Genomic DNA, 16,096 nt, shown 5'->3' on the forward strand with positions numbered 1-16,096 from the left:
CTGTCTGTGTAATAAAAAGGGCTGTCAAAGTGTTTTATCATGATATATCGCAAAATTTCAAACGTTTATCGCAATTATTCAAGTTTAATCGCATGTTTTAAATTACATTATTTACTGGCTGCTATGAAGGTTATAAGTTCTGCATCTGCATGTGTGCAAACAGGACATGGGTCAAAACATAAAATTAAATTGATGACTAATTAATTCTTGTCAACTCCATAGTCTGTCATTGTTAGTTATCGTCATAATCATCAACATTCAAATGTTCTCTTTTTTTTTTCTTTTTTTTTTTGCAGTTTTGATTAACTAACTTATTTGAAGCGAATGCAAATTTGATGCAGATGTGACATCATTATTGAGAGCTCTTTTGACAGATGTGGCTCCTTGCAGCATTTGTTAGAATGGCTCTTTTAAAGGCATAGAGTCACAAGATCCAGCTCCGATTCAAAAAGAATTAATTCCTATCATTACTATGCCTGCACCTTTCAACTGGATGCTGTATTTTGGCTTCACTTTTGTGCAATGGAAGGAGACCGAGATATACTGTCCATGTACTGTGTATGGGTGCAAATGTTTACAATCATTGGACATCATTACTATGCTTTAAGATTTGTGCCGGTTTGTAGATGCCGAAGTATAGACACTGGATGAGTCTTACTGACAAAGATCTATTCCTAGATTATTGTTTGTAAACTGTTTCTTAACCATGTAATATTTATTATGACTTGTGCTGCTGCCTTCCTGGCCAGGTCACCCCTGTGAAAAGAGATCTTGATCTCATTGGATTAATTACCTGTTTAGATAAAGGTTAAAAACAATAAAATTAATATAAATACACTGGTGGTCTCATACTCAATGAGTTCATGCACAGAGCGCGAGCAGATCGTCAGGAACGTAAACCATTAAATTATTTCATTATTGGAAATGGGGCAGATACCTTATTTTTTCTATTTTGTCAGAGCATTAAGCCCCGAGGGATGTTAAAAGAAAAGGGTCTCTTAAAAAAAAAAAAAGTCCACCCTTTTTATAATCTGAGATGTTTCCTTGAGAATAAAAAGAATCTATAAGGTAGAAATACACATTTTCCCACGTGATTTAGCCTTTACTCGTATTGGATTAGGCCACCTTAGATTTGGCTGTTTTACCCAATATTGTGTTTGTAATCTCTTTCATGTTGGATTTATAGGACTTTTTGATGGTAGAACAGATGTCATCCAGTTCTTGAAAACCTTCAGAGTTCTCAAGAGTCTCATAAATGTTTTCTACATAAAACCTCCAGATGACTAAAGTGCCGTGCCAAAAGCATTTGCCGCACTACACGAGAAAGATATGAAAAATATACATTATGATATTAAATCATGAGAACAGATAAGTATTTTTGGGATCCACCTCAAAGGTTGCAATCCTACATGATGCAACACTTTTCTCGAAACTAGTCCAACTTTCTGACATCAGTTTGCATTTAACTCTCTTTTGTTGCAACATGACAATACCCCTGAGCACACAGCCAGCTCCATGAGGAAATTATTTTCAGATTTTATTGTGTAAGAACTTAAAGAACCCTGACCTAAACCCTGTCCAAAACTTAAGGGATGAACGTGAACAAGACTGTACAAATGTATTATCCAACATCAGTGTTGGACCCCACTGATGCCCCAGTGTCAGAATGGGAGCACACCAATGTAGCTAGAGTTACATCTGACTTAAGCATTTAAGAATTGGGATGAATGGGGATTGACTCACTTTTGGAGTCAGTCTCAAGTGGTCATTAGTGGTACTATTTTCGTGTTGCTTTTGCTTTGGTTGAAAGTTTAAGACCTCAATGTCAGTACTTCACTGTACATGTTTTTTTTTGTAAATCCACGTTTAACAGTTACACATGGTTTTACAATTCTGGTTCAATATTTTAGATTGATGCGTTTGAGTGTGTGATTTTGTGACCTTGAGCGGTTTGAGGCCCACACAACAGTTTTGTCTTCCTCCCTACCAATCTTTCTCTGTCCTCCCTCCAACTCTCTCTCTCTCCTTGCCATTTTGCAGTCTCACCCTCCCCTCTCACTCACCCTCCTTCCTTTCCCTCCACTCCCTCCAAATTGCCTTACACTCCCTTCTCTCTCTCTCTCTCTGCCTGTCAGGAAGAACTGAACAATATGACCTTTAGTCACAGCGATAACATTCTCCCTCATGAATTCCCCGCCGCTCCAGCTTTCCTTTCACATTCTCACCGGTTTGTTTTTGCTCCTGGCGCCTCTGTTTTTCTTAGAAATGATCATCTCAGCACCAAGTGATTAACGAGCAGCACCAGGGGGCTGGGGGAGGAAGTGTCAGGACTCTGTGGGGTCACACTAAGTCATACTGTACATTAGCTAAATATATGTTCACACTGCAGCTGAGGGTGTCTCTTCACTATTTTTATCTTCTCACGAGTGTCACAGTCATACCTGGTGTTTATTTTAATCAGTATGAACGGTGAGAAGTTGCATGGAGTTGTACTTTTTATAATTCCCAGGGATTAGTGTAAATATCTGTAAATGAGACCCAGAGGCAAGAATAGATTAAGATGAAACAGGGCCCTGGAGCAATATCCATTTGAGTTAATCACCTGAAAAATTTCCCACTATATAGACTACACCCTGATGTATTTAATTAGCTATAAGGTCGACACAGCTTGCTGCATTCTACGCCTTAAGTATTTTTTGCCCAACAGCAGGGCTTTGAAACAAGGTGATGGTATAAATGTCAAAATAGCAATTTTGCATCACATCCACAACTGTTACTAACAAATATACATTAGTAAATTTTAATCCAGCTTCAACATCATTTAACTATCTGTAAACTTTCCTCATAATATTTAAGACATGATCTGCTGACTAAGCATAGTGTAAAGTGTCCATAAAGTGTCCATATATATATATATATATATATATATACACATACACATGCACATACACATACATATATGCCGTGTATACATATACATATACATACACACACACACACACACACACATATATATATATATATATATATTGACTATAGGACTACATCAAGCGCTAACTAACATTGCAGCAATTATCGTGAATGATAGGCCTGATTATTAATAAAATTATTCTTTTTGTATGTTCTTTTGCGTTTCTAAATTTAAGAGACGCTGTTACAGGAGCATTAGTGTACATTTGCCTGAAAACAGAATGTTTGCTTTAAAAATAACTAACTATATTGTTATAGCTGTACTGTCATTTTATTTATTACGTTTAACTGTCTCTTCAATCAGCCAGTCAATTTCCAGCTTTAAGATCTTGGATTAAGAATATTAATGTTGTGATTTAAGTTTTGGACTGTTGCCTCATTTATTAACTAAATACATTGCCTTTCTGTTTTAGTTTAGAATTGATAAGTCTAATAGAAGAATCTAATGGTCAACAAGTCCTAGTAAAGTGAATTATGTTTATTGTCATTATGTTTTTATCTGTTTATGGTTTGGGAGCTGAAGGCAATTAAAAACATGTGTTCACAATCAAATAAATATTATTCATGGTTATAGTTTAACCATGTCGTTTGTTGGTCGGCAGAGGAAAGAGAAAACAATACGCACAAACTCACAGTGTAAACAATTTGTAAAGTGTAAAGTGTTTTTTTAATGTGTCCTGACTTTAACACTCACTTGTTCCAATTCCACATTTTTATCTAATATATCAGTTTTATAGTGTTGGTAAAAACACATTTAATTATTATGACTTAAAATCTGTCTTTCCAAAGAAACAAGATGGTTTCCCCTCACATTTAACAGGCTTTTTTCTGGTTTCCTGGATCTAACTGTCTTGCAAACTCAATTTAATTTCCTGCAGCTGTGTGAGCTGTTCCTCTATTTCCTTTATGTAAAACATTGCATAGACTCTGCTGTCTGCCCCTCTATGAGACTGCTGCATACATACTTAACAATTTAGATGTTTAGATGTAATACACGTCTAAAAAAAGGAAGAAACAAAGAATTATTGAATCTTCCCACTCAGGTCTGTGGTTCTGAATCCCTTCACGTTTCAATGGTGCACTGCACAGTGCAGGCTATCAGAACATGTATCCTACTGACCACTATGACTTTCTCTCAGCCAATCACTGACGAGCTTTCATGCCTAAAACACATCACTCAAACAAACACCCAGGTAGGCGAGAACTAGCTGTAAGAGGCTGAATGCTGAATGATGCTGAGTTCAAGGCAACTTGGAAACACTTATAAATCAATCAGTGGCAGATGAAGCTCATCTGATGATTGACCTGCATAGAACAAAGCAAACATCAAACGAGTCTGGAGTAATGAGGTCCTGATGTGCACACTAATCAAATGTGACATCTAAAACACAGACACACACATGCACACACACGCACATGATGCCCTTTGGCGCTCATGATGCAACCTGAAATGCTGCAGGTGTGGTTTCATACAAATCACAGATAAACAAACGCAGACCTGTCTGTCAGGAGAAGCCTGTTCACCTGTGATCACATGACCTGAATGGCATGTTACTCTCTGTCACGCAAACATCTGACGGGTTTCTGTTTCTCTGCAGGCTTTGACTTGAAGAACTCAAGTGTTTGCGTCAGGAAAACACAAGACAGTGAAGCAAGGTCAAAGAAAAGACAGACACAGAGGGCTGTTTCTTTGATATCCATGCAGACGGAGGTAGATAGTAATCCATTTTTACACGGAGGAGAAAGTTTGGCAGAAAATCTTTAGCTCTGTTTTTTAGTTCCCCTTACTTTTCACAAGATGAAAGACCACATGCATAAGTCAAACACAGAGGCATACATTCTAAATATACACTGGATTTAGAATTTAAGCCTGTGTTTGTTTTTCCCTCACAGAAAAATGCTACATTTTATGACAATAAGAGAAAAAAGTAATGATAACAAACTGGGATTTGGCTCCATCTCCTGTCAGGCTTTCACTTCAACAAAGACACCCACCGAGCTGTATTTTGAGTCTCTTCTCTCAAGATAATAATAATAGTAATAATAATAATAACTATATTTATACAGCACCTTCAAAAACAACTGCTTAAAAAGATTTTAACTCGTATACGTGTTGAGAAAACAATAGTTTTCCCCCCCCCAGAGATTAGCAGTTAATTTCTCCACATTTCGAAATACCACTGAAATGACTTTATCAACGGAAAACCAACAAAGTTATCCCGAAGGAAGGAAGACCGAGAACTCAAGTAAACAATGTAAATGTTATCACAGAAACAGAGCACAATATAACGTATGGATTCAAGCTCTCTTAAGGCTTCCATGTAATAGCAATGGACTACAGCAAACTACAGCAACTACAGCAAAGAAAACTGTCGCCTGATTATAACTTACACTATAACTTATGAACTTTATAATGCAGTATCATCAGTGTCTGCCCTTCATTTTTTTGTGTCGTAAAAACTCTCATTGAAGATATTTTAAAAGTCAAAGTTACGTCTTAAAATGTTCGATTTTCTTTTTGACCATCAGTTCACGACCTCGAGTTATTTCAAATACAAATGTTTCACACAGAAAAGCAGTTCACACGTGTATATAACACTGGCCGATTAGCCCATGGATATGCTGATGCCAATGAGGATCTTAAAAAAAAAAAAAAAAAAAAAAAAAAAAAATTAATCACACTCTCAATTATTCCAGCATTTGATAGAATGAACAAGTGTTTTTTTCTCCAGTAGCAGAAAGAAAATGACAAACTCTACATGCATGAAAGATGTTTGGTGTATTTATTTGTGTATTTTTACAGATTAGCATTTCAATAATATACATGACCACTTACTGACATTTAAACAAAGACACTGTGGTTTTGATGTTCAGATTCCCAAAAATGTCTGTAAAAAACATTTAGAATTTTGCAATCATTCAGATCCTCAATAAAAGTGTTCCGTGTCTTTCATCGAATCAGTTGTTCTGTTAAAAGCTTAAACCACAAACATGGCCACCTGAGCTCGCCCTCTGCAGGTGCTGCAGCAAATCTCTTCCAGGGTCTTTTTGTTTTCATGATCACATTAAAACGCTGTCCAGAAATATTATGCATTCACACTCACACACTATAACACCCAAAGCGTGCAATGACAAAGAAAGCAAAAAGTATTGTGCTCATGCTCCCTGCATGCCACCAGAGAATCACAGGAGCCAATAAAAACAGCTACTTGAGGACTCAGGAGCTGCAGAAGAACATCTGTGGCCAGTTGTGTTTGTTGCATAACTCCACATATTAAAACCTTGTTCTAACAATACAAAACTATTTGATGCATCATTTGACACAGAAATGTAAAACACTTGGAAACATTCAAAGTCTCTCCCTAGAGTCCTTATCTAATCTTAATCTCCATGTCTGATTTAAAGGGGATTTATTTCACTACATGTGCATACCCAAAGTTTCTCCTTGAAAGCATACAAAAACGTGTGCATGCTGACTTTGCATTGCTTACACAAAACCACATATTAGGAATAAACTGTCTGGAATAATTTCCTTTTAAAAGAAGATCTCCTGATAGCCAGTGTTTTAATGACCACACTCAGCTCAGTGTTTGGATCGCTGCCACTTTAGGGCCATGAGCCAAAGCCAAGTCTGTCTGACGCCCGCTGTCGTCACTTCATTATATTAGTTTTGGGCCAGCAGCGGTCAGGAGGGAAACATGAGAGTCCTTTTGGGACATCTTCTGTGGTGGTACTACAGGGATTCTTGTGTGTATTTCACAGCTCTCATCATCATCATCTTTGCATTGGTTGTGCATGTGCAGTGGTCATCAGAGGGTGAAGTTACAGAGAGTGAGGGATGCTGTCAAACACACAATATTGCACAATCCAGTGAATATACACAGATGTGAACTCTGGCATACTTTTAGTACAGAAACACACGAAGCAACCTTGACTGGCTTGTGGTGTGTGCATGTGTGTGCGCGTGTGCATGTGTGTGTGTATTAGGGCTGTTCCAGTGTCTCATAAAAGAATGAAAGCTGAAGAGGGACTATGACCTCGAAAACTAGTCCAAGTAGTCAACAGAAAACTCAAGGCTCATTACTTTTTAAACAAAGATACTGAACTGGGTCACATACACCACGTGTCAGCTCCAAACTAGCCTTACAGGAGGTGTTTTGTCTCCAGTAAAACATTGGTGCACCGTTTTGAAAGCTGTGATTACCAGGAAGAATAACAAATTAAACCAGAATAGTCAATAATTGGTATACCAATGGCACCAACTGTATTTAAAAAAGCATGATGAGGTAACTTAACATAACATTTGGCTCTAATGTTAAAGTGTTTGCATGAATAACTTTCTTATTCAAAACAGTTTTACCACTAGGTGTCACTGATACTTTCCTAAAGTTTCAGATTTAGGTTGCAATGTGACTATTTATCAATAAATGAATGCATAAATAAATACAAAGAATACATTTCCTGACAATCCCTGATACATAAAGCAACAGTTTTCAGTAGTAATTGCATGTTGACTTTGGAGGATTCAGACAGTGTCATTACATAGTTTGTCCAGCAGAAGGCGGCGCTCCGACTCGTTTGTTGACGTGCCTCTCAGCTCGTGTTGCAGAGAATCACGGCAGGGCATAAGTGGTTGAAAATCATTTTTTTCAAAAGATTTAACATGCTTTTTTGTACTTAACAACGCTGTCTTAATAAAAAGAAAGTCTGTGCATTGACATATTGATGCATAGTCAATGTAGAAATGCAGCTCAACATTTTTTAACATCTATCACAAAAGAAATCTGTGAACATACAGTATAAATGTGGACAACCCTCCTGAATTGTTTTGTACAAACATTTTTTGTCCGTCTTCAAGGCCGTTTGTGTCTCAAAACTGCTCCAACAGCGGTGTGCTCGTTTCTTAACAGCAGCTGTGTTTTAATAATGTCTAATTTGTGGCATCGTGGACCTTGGAGGTCCAACTTTTCTGTATGCTGTTTCTTTTATAAATAATAAACATTAGGGAACAACCTTTGTATGAACAGTCTCATTGGATTCATGGTTTTCAACTTTAATGTGAGAGCCTCTCTTTCTTTGGTTGTATTTGATCGTAAATGTTTGGTTTCAGTGAGGAAGCTCTGTGGCTCAATTTAGTCTTCATGTTCAGTGATTTCCAGCTTCACTGCTTTCATATGCTGAGCTTTACATGGCTGGTTTTTATTGCACATTGTGGCAGATTAAATGGCACATTATTTTTTAAAAAAAGTTTTGAAATCTCAGTAGGTGTTGCAATGTTGGGTTTATATTCTACAAAATCTGAATTTCTTGGGTGATTTTCTGTATGATTTGGTTCAGTTCGCCCCCTAGTGGAGATAATTATAAATCGTTCAGGTGCACATCAAGTACACAAGTGAATATGAACAGTAATAAAATCTGCTTGGAGGTACAAACAGGATAGTCAAGAGCCTTGAATTTAGATGTGACTCTTACTCAATATGTATGCGAGCTGCAGACTTGTGACAGCAGCAGATCATACCTTTCATTTGCTAATATCACAAATCATGTTTTTTTTTAACCCACTTTTATCCCAACGTGTGTTTGTGAAACCAAAGACTCTTCTCCTCTCTACAGATCCGATGAGGAGCTCTCTGAAGTACCGGACTTTCTCCTCCCGGGACATCTTTGGTGCTGCACACACTCTTCTCGCAGACCTTTGAGGATCCGCGGTGCTCTGATTGTCTACAGATTCTGGTCCAGCCAGCGTATGTAGTTCTCCATGCTCCTCTGTCCGACCCGAGACATCATCGGCAGGAAAGCGAACACCATGCAGCCGTGAAAGCCATCCTCGTGGTGATCGCTGGTCACCGAGACGCCAGCGTCCTGCAGACGCCTCACGTACATCAACCCGTCATCTCTCAGCACATCAAACTCACAAGTCATCACGTACGCTTTAGGTGTCCTACCCAGAACCTCTTGCTCCGCCAGCAGCGGCGCCGCCCTCACGTCTATCAGCCCTGGTACGACACCCATCACTTCCAGCGTCCCTGTTTCTTTCAAAACAGGCCTGAAATGTTTCCTGCGTTTAGGCGGGAGCAAAGCGGTCCAGTCCAGTTTGGAGCGGGTGCTGGCCCCGATAGCCGGCTGGTCCAGTGAGCTGTGGTTGTTGGCGAGCAGGAGGGGCTCCAGAGAGCGGTCGGCGCCAAGGTACTCCAGCCAGAAGCGAGCCATATAGTGCCTGTAGAGGATGGGCACAGCCTGGTTCTGCTGGTAGGACGGGGTGTAGAAGTCGAGCGCTTGCAGCACCGGGTAAACCAACGCTTGAGCCTTAAACTTCACAGTGACAGTGTCGTCTGAGCTGAGCTGTGGACACAGACGGGTATAAAGTCAAAGATCAGCTGATTTGGATCTGAAGACGAATTTAACTAAAAAAATGTAGTTAAAAACTGAAAGGGTGGATTGCTCATCATTTTTGATGAGTTAGTGCATTCATTCAATTTCTTTTCAGTTATAAATGACACACTCTTTATAATCACAGCAGCTTTTAAATCATTCTTTATTATTTTACTTTGATTCTTAATCTAAATACAATTGCTTTGTTCTTCTCGGGGGAATGCAGAAATGTTTCTATTGCTGACAACTGTACACACTAAAAACAAAAAAAAACATTCACAAATGATCTCTTCTACACCTGTTTGTCTGTTTTAGTTTGAGTTGTTTTTATAAATGTAAAAACATCACGAGTCCTCTCAGCTTTTATGCTATATACTGATTTTTAGTTTTAGTTTGCACACTACTGCTGCCCCACTATATTCTGAGGCGTGTGTGTGTGTGTGTGTGTGTGTGTGTGTGTGTGTGTGTTTGTTTGTTTCCATACCTCCTGCGCCACAGCTGCAGCCAGGTTCCCCCCCGCGCTGTCTCCTGACACACACACCCTCTGCGGGTCGATGCCGTAACGCTCCAGAACCTGAAAGGACAGGAAGGCCCTCGCCGCCGCCAACGCATCGTGGTACTGGTCCGGGAATACTGCCTCTGGAGCTAGACGGTAACTATGACAACAGGACACCAAAGGAAGACCAAATGATTCCTATTACATAACACTGTAAAATTTAAAGAACGGGCAGCGTGGGTGCTTCGGAGGAGCATAGAAGGCTTAGCGTGTTCAGTTTTTAGTTTCATTCTTTTAAGACGGAATCAAAAGTGTCCAATTGGAATTCTCAGGAAAAACTGTGATAAATATGTTTCCCTTGAGATAAAAAAAAATGTTTCCCTGCAGTGACTGTTGCATTATCAGCTCATAAAACTGAAAACTAAAGTTTCATAGTTAAAAAACTTTGGGAAGAGTTTAGTGCATATTTTCAGACATACTGTTTTAAAGGAGCAGTATGTAACTCTGACACAAAGCTTTTATAACTGATTCCACAGTCTAAATTTAAAACATAAAAGAAAACAGTCTCCCCCCCACCCACTCCACCCTGGAGTCCATGTGCACACAGGGTGCCGTGTGCCGGACCCTGAAGCTTCAGTGTTCGGCCAGCTCTGTGTCAGTCTTTAAAGCATCTCCAATATCTATCCTAGTTTGACCACATGTCTGAATCTGATACATCTGAACCAGTTTGCGAGGCCACTTCCATCACTGCAACACCGGTTGGTTTGCCATGATGACTGGTAAACAGAGGGGCGTCCTAAACAGCCGTGTGGGGGCGTCCTAAAGCCTTCCCTTCCTTCTTCCTAAGCAGACACAGACCATTCAGGACCGGACACACTGGCTGCTGCATGTTGACAGCTCTATTACATTTTTAACCTCTTATGTTTCCTCATTGAGAATTAAAGGTAGCGTTTCCTCGGCCCGTCAGTACCTGTTTTAATCTAGTTATTTAAACCTCGTTTTTGAATTTTGACAAAACAATTTGACAAAACTTACTCGACAGACATGACGACAGAGTCCAGGTCCTCAGACATTTTTCGACAAAGAAGGTCGTACGATCGCATCCCTGAGAAGACGAAGGACATGTTTGTGTTCGTCAGCCATGAATGTGAAACAAACTTCTGAATGGATTCTAATAAACTGAACCTTTTTTGCACATGTTACACAATAAATGCAGCTTTAAGTGGTTTAAAATAATGCATCAGGTTCTTTATAGGAAATAAGTAAATATAAAGACAGAGATAGCGTGTCATTCATATAAAATCGGATAAACATGTCAAAGCCAACATTTTAAAACAAGCACATCAACGTAAGGCTTCAAGAAAAGTCCAACTTTAAGGATAAAATAGAAATAATGTTTAAACAAAAGAAATATGTGTTTAGCTTTGTGTAGAAAGAGTTCCAGACCTTGACTTTGTTTTCTTCTTTGAGGCTATTTTATTAATGTATATACACACACACACACACACACACACATATATATACACACACACACACACACACACACACACACACACATATATATACACACACACACACACACACACACACACACACACACACATATATATACACACACACACACACACACACACACACACACACACACACACATATATATACACACACACACACACACACACACACACATATACATATATATGTATATGTGTATATGTATACATATACACATATATAGATGTGTAGATTCACACACACATATATATACAAATATACATATATATGTGTGTGTGTGTATATATATACATATGTGTGTGTGTATATATACACATATATACACACACACATATATACACATACATATATATATATACACAACCACACACACACATATATACACACACACACACACACACACACACATAAACACCCGAAAACACTTGGTCACCAGCGCCCCTTTTTTTAATTAACGTTTGACAATTAAAGTGACAAACAACACATTAAATTCTGTTGAGGAAATTAGCAAGACTTGACTCGACACAATAAGACTCATTAGACTCAGATGGCTAATGTTGATGAAAGTGTACACATCAGAAGAATACTCAAGGCTCTGCATATGTTCAAAACCATATTATCATTATCAGGGTCGTGCCACATTGACCCACCTAGACTAATCTGGGATGTCTAGGATCTCAGAGTGAACAACAAGTTCTCCCAAACATCCTTGCAGATATCAGGGAGAGCTGTTGACTCTCTCCCAGCTGTCCATGGTGTCTAGACAAAGCTGACATCAGGAACAGGGAATTAACATAATGCATTAATAAGTAATTACAGAAATGCCATCACAACTTCAACCTTCTTTATTTTCTTAACTTTTCACACTTACGTCCACTGCCGAGGGCCCATCCTCCCCCATGGAAATATATGATCCCTCTTTTCAGCTGCTTCCCACCCTTCGGCTGGTAGACGCGGGTGGGGATGCCGCCCAGGGTTGAGTCTGTCACGTACAGGACCGGGCTGGACCGAGGCTCGATCACCTCCAACCACGACACCACCTGGTTCAACAGGTGGAGCCGGTGACACACACCGAGAGCGTGCGCCACATCACTCTGAAAAACAAATTGTTATTATTGAACAGTGATAGGGCAAGGTGGGACAGACCTGTGAGGTTTAAATAAAGATGTGGAGACTGTTTGACACAGAAGCTAATGGGAATCTAAATTAACAACAAACACTGTTTGATTTCAAGATGTCACTTCCATAATATACTCAACATACATGGGAAAGAAATGTTTTTAAAATGTGATTTTAGTTACTTTCTAGGCTTTTCATTATCTATTATTCAGACTAAATCATAATTAATTAGTTGATTATTTTGTTTTTTTAAATCTAAGAATCTGCAGACTAAATCTAAATAATAAATGTAGTGAAGTAAAAACTGCAGCATTTGCCTCTAAAATGTTTTCAAGAAGTGACTTAGTAACTATATTTACTCACTTTTCACCTCTGTTTCACCTTTAAATCACAGTGTTTTACTCAGAGTGGATTTCTCTTTGCTGTCTGTGTGTAGGTTAAACTAACAGTGTAAAAAGATGGAACAGAAACCTCACAGGGCCGATGCAAGGAGAGAAAGTTCAACCCTGTCTGTGCCTGTGTGAGTAAAAAACGTGTTTCACTGTAGTGACGCAGGTTTATAAGATTTGGGTGTGTGAACTCTGCCATTGTGAGCTAATCAGGAGCTTATGTTATAACAGCTGCTCTGTCACATGTGTACAACAAGGCCAACAGTGTATCAAACAGGTGAGGGTTAAAGGCAGCAGGTTCAGAGGTCATTTTACGTGTTGCATCAACAGTCGAGTACCTGCTTAATTTCTAGCATCCTGTCCATAAGATTAGAGTCTTTTCTGTTGTGTCCAGTTCTAATCTACCCAATTGTGTCCTGATTTAACCTCACTGGGAGGACTGGGACCCTGAAAAAGGTTATGAAAAGAGCTTTTTTTTTTTTTTTAGATATTTACAATGTCTTTCCAAAACACCTATTGCTGCTTTCAACAAAGGGAAAACATATTCATTTAAATAAAATTTAAAAAAATGAAATCACCAAATATATAGAATTAAACATTTGTGTGTAAAAATATGAGTAGATTGGAACAGTGGAATAAACTGCGTCTCTGCAGGGTGTTTTACACACACACACACACACACACACACACACACACATACGTCCTGCTTGAGACAGGTTTTTCACGCCCGAGCTGTCGCTCTCCCTGCAGCTGTTCTGAGGATGTTTGTGCTCCGCCTTTTTTGAGCTGTTATTTGACACACCCACTCAGACACAGAGACAGAAGACACACTGATTTAAAAACTCTGAATTTGGAGTGAAACCAAGTACACTTACTTATTTATTACTTAAACTGTTTGTTACATATTTTATACTCTAATTATTAATACTCTAAATTTCAGGGGCAAATGTCGCACTTTCTTACATCTAAAAAAACATAACTGGGCTGGGAATAAGACAAATTGGTATTTGACATACATTCAAATGCTCATTACTGTTAACGTTGCTTTATGCTATAATAGGTTTAATACATTGTTTTTTCCATTTTGTTTCTGAAGTGCAACATTGGGCAATATCCAGATCGACTGAAAATACCGTAATGCTGTTTGTTTCAAGTCTCCCCACAATAGTACAGATTTGATGTTACTTTAGGTTTATTTTATTGTAATATATTCTAATTTAGCAGCACAACCTATAGTGAATTAGTTTGGTACAGACTGTTGTAATCATCTTAAGTCTAATCTTCTTTATTCTTCTCTAATCAGTGCAGTGTGTTACAATCCATACCATTCTTACTGTAACTGTACTATAGTATGATACAGTTTGGTCAAAGGTAAAGCATTCTGCTAAGCTGTATTATGTCATTTTCTTCTCTTTTCCACTATGGTTTAGAGCATCGACTTTTCTATTTTAATCAATTCTACACCAGTACCTTACTGGTTTATTTATGTTCATTTGCTTCAGTCTGTTATTGTTACACTGTAATAGCTGCACAGTGTGCTTCATTACAGTTTCATGTTTCTTCTTGTTAATGCTGTCATCTTCTTCGTTCAGTTATATTATGCTCTGCTAAATGTATACATTCAGATAGTTGATTCTATTTGTATGGAATATTATTTATTATCACATTTTAATTTAATCATTTTCAAATCTATTATTTGCTTATTCGTAAAATCCTTAAATTTGATTAAAAAAAAAACTATATTCTCTTCTTTTCTCCCATAAATCTATAGGTGACCTGTCCAGTGTCATGTTTTTGTTTATTTATTCTCACATGTTTTAACACTTTGCTCAATTAATATGTAATTTCATCTTTGACCCTTTGCTATTCTATTGCCATTGCATAAATTTTTTTTTTTAATCTATATTTTCTGGAACTATCTAACCCTGACAGCTACTGTATTTTCTCATCAACCTGTCCTCCTCCTCTCTCCCCCTTCACTGCATCCTCACCGCCTTCATGAAGCTCCGGAACAGCGCGTCCAGCAGCATCAGCTTCCACGGCTCACACACTCCTGTCGGTAGCGGCAAGTAGACGTAGTAAGCAGCCGCCGACAGCAGCACGGCTCCGGCCAAACGGAGCCTCATGGCGGCAGACTGTACCTGTCTAAAGCCTACCGGTAATACAGTTATTATTACACTCCCCCGGCTTTAAGGAACTGGTAGCTCCGTCAGAGATCAACGAAACACAGTGGATTGACCTTGATTTCAAAATAAACCCCGAGCTTTAGGTTTTATCACTGTTTTAGCGTCGATGTCATCGCGAAAAACATGCTGAATACTCTTATTTTGAAAACTGAAAGAGGAAGTTGTGAAGGCATTGTGTAAGGAGTTTCCTGACGGGAAGTGTAGTTTTTTTTGTGATGGTAGAAATACTGTACACGGAATGTATTTATCCTGTTGCAAATGTTTTTTAAGTGTTTGGTTTTTGGTTAAAACATTGAGATAAAGATATTTCAAATGTGTAAATTGGTGAACAATATCATTTTTCCAGATAGTCTTGTCCTCAGTGTAGTCTGGCCTCCAGCAGATTCTTATAGTGTCCCTAATGTGTTGCTCATGACATTAAGTACAATGCAAAACACAAGCTTTATCATGTTAAACTAGACTTTGCTGTTTTGTATATGTTGTTGTCATAAAGTTTTCTTTTTGTTTATTATCTGTCAGTTAAAATGACAAGGCCCTTAAAGGTATGTCACCTAAATGTAGTCGCTGTTATTTTCTCAGATTTATGTCTCATGTTTCTTTTTCAAGTGTGGAAGAAGAATAATAACCGTGTTTTGTGTTATTGAAGAGAGCTGCATCTTACCATGCACATTCATGGCTGGAGAAGATCCATCCACTTGAAAGAGACCAAAACAAAAAAAAAAAAACCCTCTGCTCTGCTACTATGAAAACCAGGACTAACTCAAGGAAAAGGCCCCACGCTTCAGAGATTGGACGTTGTTGATCTCTGAAAAAGAGGTTTTTGCCTTTTTGTGGACCAGCTTCCCCGTCTTCTTTAACACCACATTCCCCTGGCTGGTCTTCCTTCCCCTCTCTGGATTAATACCAGCGAAGCATCTTAAATGTAATAATAGAGTAACTTTTTAAGATATTAGGTGTGGTAAGTAAAGATCATTGAAAATGAGCCATATCAAATTAAAAAATAAATAAAATTGTAATGTTTTTTTCATGATAATTACCACTGTGTCTCA

The 16,096-nt window shown here is 38.4% G+C and overlaps 1 protein-coding gene across 1 annotated transcript; it reads right to left on the reverse strand.

Moving 5' to 3' along the window:
* Window positions 1-5,739: 5,739 nt before the first annotated feature.
* LOC306835411 (neutral cholesterol ester hydrolase 1-like) lies at window positions 5,740-15,077 on the reverse strand. The gene is made up of 5 exons (XM_079361910.1): window positions 14,853-15,077; window positions 12,225-12,447; window positions 10,874-10,943; window positions 9,827-9,998; window positions 5,740-9,312 (listed from the first exon to the last, which is right to left on the reverse strand). The coding sequence occupies exons 1-5, from the start codon at window positions 14,985-14,987 to the stop codon at window positions 8,692-8,694; spliced, it is 1,221 nt and encodes a 406-aa protein (XP_079218036.1). The 5' UTR covers window positions 14,988-15,077; the 3' UTR covers window positions 5,740-8,691.
* Window positions 15,078-16,096: the final 1,019 nt, after the last annotated feature.

This window comes from Symphodus melops (genome assembly GCF_947650265.1).
Source record: "Symphodus melops genome assembly, chromosome: 14".
Taxonomy (NCBI): domain Eukaryota; kingdom Metazoa; phylum Chordata; class Actinopteri; order Labriformes; family Labridae; genus Symphodus; species Symphodus melops.

Excerpts from the sequence above, each read along its gene's own strand:
- LOC306835411 (XM_079361910.1), bottom strand. The coding sequence starts at position 14,987 with ATGAGGCTCCGTTTGGCCGGAGCCGTGCTGCTGTCGGCGGCTGCTTAC. Across the intron at positions 10,944-12,224 it reads ATGGGCCCTCGGCAGTGGAC|GGATGCGATCGTACGACCTT; the intron begins GTAAGTGTGAAA and ends TCGTCTTCTCAG. Across the intron at positions 9,313-9,826 it reads CTGCAGCTGTGGCGCAGGAG|CTCAGCTCAGACGACACTGT; the intron begins GTATGGAAACAA and ends CTGTGTCCACAG.